Raw genomic sequence first — 6625 nt, 5'->3', positions numbered from 1 at the left:
CTGAGGAACTAGGAAAATACAAAAGAACAAGACCACCATTTATTCTGATAATGTATGGCCTCATAAACCCCAACTTCCATAAATCATAAAGCCTTTTTGTATGTCAGAATTCTCTAGAATACTCTTTTCTTATGAACTTAAAAGCCTGTTCCTCAAAAGACTGAATCTTCAAAAGCGGAGTTGTTTCAGTAAAATTAGTGTCCCACATTTGAATGAAACTTAAAAAGAAGTAAGAGAATTTCAAGGTTTATTTGGCATCATGTAAAGTAATGCTTCTTCTAAAGGAAATGTAAACCTTTTCACAAAATCCTGGAATTGATAATAGATAGTAGACATGTTTCTCCTTTTACATGCAATTTCTATAGCAAGCTCTGACCTACTACTTGCTTTCTGTAGGTAAAATTACCAATTTCAGTAATATTCATCTTTGTATAATGAACACAAAAACTTCTAATGTCATCAAGTCCGTCTCTGCTATTTTAGGCAAAGACATCCTATAATCACTTTCATAAAAGCATTCTATGTTTCAGAAAGTTTTCTTTTACCGCCACTATTTCCACAGAAAGACTATCCCAGTACATTGGTGCCAAGACTGCAAACCTTCTTTTAATTACACAATTGGTTTAGTAATGCTTACATATATTTGTTCTTCTGTCAAAATTGTCATTTGACTTGATTTTCCTTTGTATATTTATTCACTCACAATTGTCAAGAGTGTTGATAGCCTCTCTCAACTTTTATTAGAATGAACAATTGTCAAACTTTCCAAGGTCCATTTATAATACTGAATTTTTGTTTTCCTTATTGTTTCTTGCAGTTTTCTCTTCATCCACTCCAGTTTGATCCCATATTTCTTTCACTGATACCAGATTTGTTGTACAGCATTATGGTTAAGATCTCATCGGTGTCTCACTACTCCAATTTGCAGGTCATCCAGTGCATCCTCATCCTAATCTGTAATAGCAGTGTCTCATTTTTTATTAAAAGCAAATTTCAGCAGTATGCCTCTAATGTTTTGTCCATCATTAAGGAAGATATTAATGAATACTGTGCTATGGCTTAGCCTAATTCACCCTCCCCTCCGCTCCATTAAAAAAGTAAATATTAAACAATTTAATTCTCATCTTCCTTGTAGCCAATTCCTGCTTTATTTGATAATTTTGGTACTAATTTACCACTTTACTGGATCTGTTGATGATTTTAGAGCTCTCCAAAATATCTTAACAATTCAGATAAAACTTGGTATGTTAAACAACCCCGCTAGCATTTATAATTATTTCATGCATTCTTCTACAAAGCCATATGAATTAATCAATGGTTATATTTATAAATATTTGATCAAGTTACTGACAAAAGGGTAGAAAACATAGGGGGTGCAGACATATGTTGCGTAGGTCTGGAGTTCAGGACAGCTGGGCAACGAGCCTCCTTATATTTGCTCCATTTACTCCCACAGGATTCCAGTTACAAAGCCTGTCTTTATGTAGATTACCAAGAACCAAACTCCAGTAGAGGTTCATTAGAGTTGGGATCTCCTACTTTTGTTTCTTAACATACAGCTGTTTGCCATACAGCTTCTTATCATGGCAGGCAAAGGCTATATACTCAAGCTCTCTTCCATCATCTGACCCATCAGGTACTTGCGACTGGGTTTTGCCTGCGGTGAGATCACATGTATTCTCTGATGTGACCAAATTCAAGCTACCCTATCACTTGACAATACTTCTCTGCTCGCATGCTGAACGTTTACACATCTTATACTGACAAATGCCTGGTTAGCTATTAGCCTGGTTTTCTAAAAAAAAACCAAACACCTCCAAAACCAAACCACCTTAAAGTTAATACATTTGCCCTGTTTTTCTGCTTGAAAGTCACATCAAACAAGTGGCACGTTGGCCATGACAGTGAAATTTGATACAGGCTTCAAAGTTATTAAGGTCAAGCCCACATAATACATGCTTGGGGAGATACACATACCTCTCAAAGCTATCTGTACAGATCTCCAGTTGAGGGGCAAGGCATTCTGCACACCTGATAGTTAAGCGGCAAGAAATGGCCAGCCTATGTATGGCCACAAAGCAGCTAGCAGTTGAACAGGAGGTTGGGGATGGTAAGGTAATTTTGGTCATTACGGTGGATGAACTAAGGGACCACCTGGCAGCTCTGAGGGTAAGAGCGTTCTTACAGTCTGTCACAAAGTCCACTAATAAGGACCCAGACCTCATTAGTTCTGCTGTTCACAAGACCCCTCTGTTTTAACACTGTCCTTTTCCCAAGACGATAAGGGATGGAGCAGCCTAGAACATGATGAGCTCGTTGACCCAGATGCCAGGTAACCTCACTGAGGAGTCTCATAAGCCCATAGTCAAAATATGAGATATACAGACATTCCTATTAGTAGTATCTAATCTATTGGTAAAAAGCTACAAAAAAAATGTTTACCTGACCTTAATACTTGTATACCAAGCAAACAGCTGCCAAAAACACTCACTAAATTTCTAGAGGAGTTTTTTTACTTCACCAATGCTAATTTTCCCTTTCCAAAGATAGTTATAAGACATAACATAAAGATTTTCTTTCAGCTGGTACCATCAATAATCCTTCTTAGATGTACTTATCATTCTGTATGTGGAGGAAGTTGAAATGTGTAATTTATTTGTTTATACTTATCCTTTGGAAAGTCCAGCTGCCCTTTTCAGTATCAATTTCATAACCTGGACTTTTGTTGAGTCCTGGATATTACACTAAGAGACTGTAAACACATCATACTGTTAAACTTATATAGGAGTCTGAAAACATCCAGGGCAGTCATTTTCAGAATATCTCAATAGGCATACACTAAGATCATAACCACTGTAATATGCCTCCTAGAAATGGTGTTCACATCCATTCTACCAGATTTGAAACAGCAAAGCAAACAGAACTGTGGAGTGAACTTTGAGCAGAGATGAACTGTTTTTTGTGCAGGGTCTACTGTAGTTCTCACCAGAACATCGATCAGAACATACTCATATAAAGTACATACATTTATAAACACTTTTGCTGAAAGTCAAAATAGCCTTAGATGCCGTGACTGACAAATAAAATGGTTACAGAAGTTTAAATATGCTAATGAAGTTGAGAATGGTATAAGATGTGCAATTAATTCTAAGTGAATAACAGGAAAATTTATTAAACAAGGGAGGGCAAGGGCCTATGTAATAAGAACGGAGCATGAACATCCAGATGACGACACAGGGTACAGATTGACACTGGGGAAGACTTACACCAAACTGTTTTGATCACTTTATAATAGTAATATAAAAATATATATACAAATTTATGTGACTTCGTAATAGCCTAGGGGATGTTGTTTTGTGAAAGTATTGAGCATACGTAAGTATCATGTATACGTAAGTTAGCACTTTGTCAGAAAAAGCATGTTAGGGCCGTGCCTGCCTGACAATAAACATGGCTGAACCTTTGTAATGGCACCGAAGCCGCAGACTGTTCCCAGCACAACAGACACCAATCTTATATGAGGCATGTACGCATTCAGACGGTACAAATAACATTCTGTGTGTAGATGTTCTCTCCTCCACCAGTGCAGCTGGCAAAACCAGTCTAAACTCAACCTTTATTTGGTACTTTGCCATTTACAAACAATTGTAGAACAATCTATCTGCTTTATCTCGAAGCACAATATAGCTGTGCTACAGCACTCTGTTTGGCACTCTCTCACCAATAAAAAAAAGAATATTCTTAATAGTTCTTAGCAGGTATCTTGTAAGAAATAAATTGTTCCTCAAGAGAACATTACCTTTGTCACTTAGCCTTCTCCCACCTTGGATAATATGTCTTACTAGATAGCAGGATTTTAAAAGAGAAATCTTAAATGCTGGTATTTTACAGCATCCTTTATGTACTGAGGAAGAAAGAATTAAGACCAACGAAGATAAAGAAATTGTATACATTTCTCTAGAGAAGTTTTAGATTTTTTTTCATACAAAATTTAATTGTACAGTTATTGTAAGTTTTGAAAAGGTCAAGGTCAGCATTTTAAAATCTAATATTAAATATAAGTATTAAGTCTACTATGTACCCATCAAGATGATTTGCTATTTTCACTCCTAATCTATTCAAAGGGGGAGAAATCAGTAATTTGTTAATTTTTAAAGATACTACTCCCCACTACACATCTCCTTTAATGGCATCTAATTTAATATTCATCAAGATGAATATGAATAGAACAGGTATCTAAAGGATTTGTTGACACTTCTAACTGCCGACTAAAAAGACAAGAGTGGATTGAAATGTTAATTAAAGTATAAATACTAAGTACAAAGTTCTGTACTTTCAGATTTTATTATTGTTTTGACTGTCATTGACTGTCTAAGATTGAAAACAGACAGTAACAGAATTCCAGGTTCCTGTCTGGAAATTTCAATGCAACTCAGTCTCACAGCTTTTTCATAAATAACTGAACTTCAGAGAAAATTAATATCCAGTCAATCATTTTTAGACAATCAAAAAGGATGCATGTGACATTCTGAGACATTTAATCCACAAAAGTGGCATTTATCAATAATACATGTTGAGACAGTATTCTAAGAAGGAAAGGTGACACAGAGACTTTAAAGCTTTGGGCTCTTTAGAAGTGATTTAAAAAAAAACAGCATGAAAAAAACCCCAGCATGGTACCAGTAGGAAGCAGTGAAATTGCACTGATTCCTGGAGGCATTCCAAAAGTGGAAGATTCCCTCTCTGCAAGCAGTGATCTTTAATTGCATATCCTCTCACAAACACATGAATCCATTAAAATAAAGAAAATAATCACTTATATGAACTCAAACTGACTGGATTTTATCCTAAAGCTAAATTTCTCAAATTCATCAAGTTCCTTTGGAAATTATTTTCTTAGCTAAAAAAGTTCAAGAACTGTTAATTTTCATTTTCAGGAAAAAAATGGAATTAAAATGCCATGCTGTACTTCTTATTCCAGCAAAAATAATAACTGCAAATTCTGGAAGATGAAATTACTGTTTTTACTGGGTTCTGTAGTCTGTCATTTCTGTATGTCATTAAAATGTGTATTTTTTTCAAAACATACATGCAATTTTGAGCATACTTGTAGAATAATTTAGCATAGCTTATTATCTTAGCATGTTTTACTTATAATAAAAATGTGGGTTTATATTGAATATATTCATAATTATATTCCATATTAGTGCATCTGGAACCTCAGTTTGCACTTATACTTGATGCTTATTTTTTAAAAAAATCAATAAATACGCTAGTGAAAAAAACTCCTACATGTTTACATCTCTCTAAGTAGAAAGCATGGACAAGTCAAACCTATCTATCAAACCTGAGGGTTTTTTTGGAACTAGATAAGATCCATATTCCATTAGTATTATCACATACCAGTTACTAAATATAGATATGGCCACAATTTCCTCTTCAAAGTGCGCAGAATACAATGCTTGAAACGTAAGCCTCAGCTGCAATTTGATATTGGTGAATAGCATTTTCCCAGGGGTTTTTTTGACTGCGCTAAATCCTCCTCTGCTGTCAGATACTTTGTCTCTGTCTTTGGATAACACATAAGGGAGTATGTATGACATCCCTTGCTTGACTAAGTCATGAAGAAAAACGGGAATCATACTTAAAAATAAGTGGATTACACTACTGATTCCTTGCTGAAACACTTTTTCCCCCAAATGTTACTTCTGTGTTTAAAATATTTTGCAAAGACCAACCTATACTCAGTTGTAACTGAGACTTAATTTTAGGCAGAAAGACAGATCTGGCCTGTGTAGAAACAGCACTTTTTCACATTAATAAGGAGCTGGGAATGCTAAACAACAACAACAAAAAAAGAGATTGATTCTAAGAAATCCCTGAAATAATGTAATTCTCAATATTTTTGTATCCTTTGTACATGGACAATATAGAACAGTTAAAGCATAAGTATTTCTAAAGGCGAGAAATAAGAAGGGTCATAAATTTTAAAATAGACCCTAAATTTTTAGCCATGGCCCAACTTCAAAACCAAAGGCTAAACAAAATTATTACCTTTTGATGATTTTCAGATGGCCTGTAATTGAGGGCACACGGGAATCCAGTTCTGACAACCATTACAGTTCTTAGCAGAACAAAGAGTACAGGATATAAAAGGCTTTTGTTTGGACATAGTCTTTAGGAGCCAGAATCAAACTAGAGTGATGCAGTACTTCGCATCTGGTGCGTGAACAATTGTCTCCTCTTTTCTAGTCAACACAAAGCAGCAAGTCCAGGGAAGGCGGAGAGGCCACCCCGGCTGCCACGGCTCCTGCCAGGTCTCAGCTCCACCAGGGGCCGGGCCGGTCCTTCAGGAGCGTGGATGTACTAACGGCAACGATGGGGCCAGAGACACGGGGGGAATCATCTGCCGTTAACGTATAACGGTGCCACGCAGAGCTCCCAACGGACGCTATCCCCAAGGGGATAAACGCGGCCCTGTCTCGCATAAAACGGGGGCAGCCACAAGTTACAGGGAAATGGCGTTCCTTTTGCCAGGACCGGGGTTATCAGCCAACCCCAACCTCATCAGCGCAGCACCGCACCAGTCCCTGCCGGTGCCGGTGCCGGTCCACGCCCGCCCCTG

General features: G+C 36.8%; 2 protein-coding genes across 2 annotated transcripts in view; one reads left to right on the top strand and one right to left on the bottom strand.

Moving 5' to 3' along the window:
* Window positions 1–6186, bottom strand: part of KBTBD3 (kelch repeat and BTB (POZ) domain containing 3) — a 14372-nt gene extending 8186 nt beyond the window's left edge. The window contains exon 1 of the mRNA XM_009322268.1: window positions 6055–6186. Within this exon, the coding sequence (XP_009320543.1) occupies window positions 6055–6117 (63 nt within the window). The 5' untranslated portion in view covers window positions 6118–6186. The remainder of the gene's footprint in view (window positions 1–6054) is intronic.
* Window positions 6187–6518: 332 nt separating this feature from the next.
* AASDHPPT (aminoadipate-semialdehyde dehydrogenase-phosphopantetheinyl transferase) overlaps window positions 6519–6625 on the top strand; it is a 40014-nt gene continuing 39907 nt past the window's right edge. The window contains exon 1 of the mRNA XM_009322280.1: window positions 6519–6602. Coding sequence (XP_009320555.1) covers window positions 6519–6602 — 84 coding nt within the window. The remainder of the gene's footprint in view (window positions 6603–6625) is intronic.

This window comes from Pygoscelis adeliae, unplaced genomic scaffold (genome assembly GCF_000699105.1).
Source record: "Pygoscelis adeliae isolate BGI_AS28 unplaced genomic scaffold, ASM69910v1 Scaffold383, whole genome shotgun sequence".
Lineage (NCBI taxonomy): Eukaryota > Metazoa > Chordata > Aves > Sphenisciformes > Spheniscidae > Pygoscelis > Pygoscelis adeliae.
Note: the sequence above shows the minus strand (reverse complement) of the source record. Positions and strands in the feature narration are given on the sequence as shown.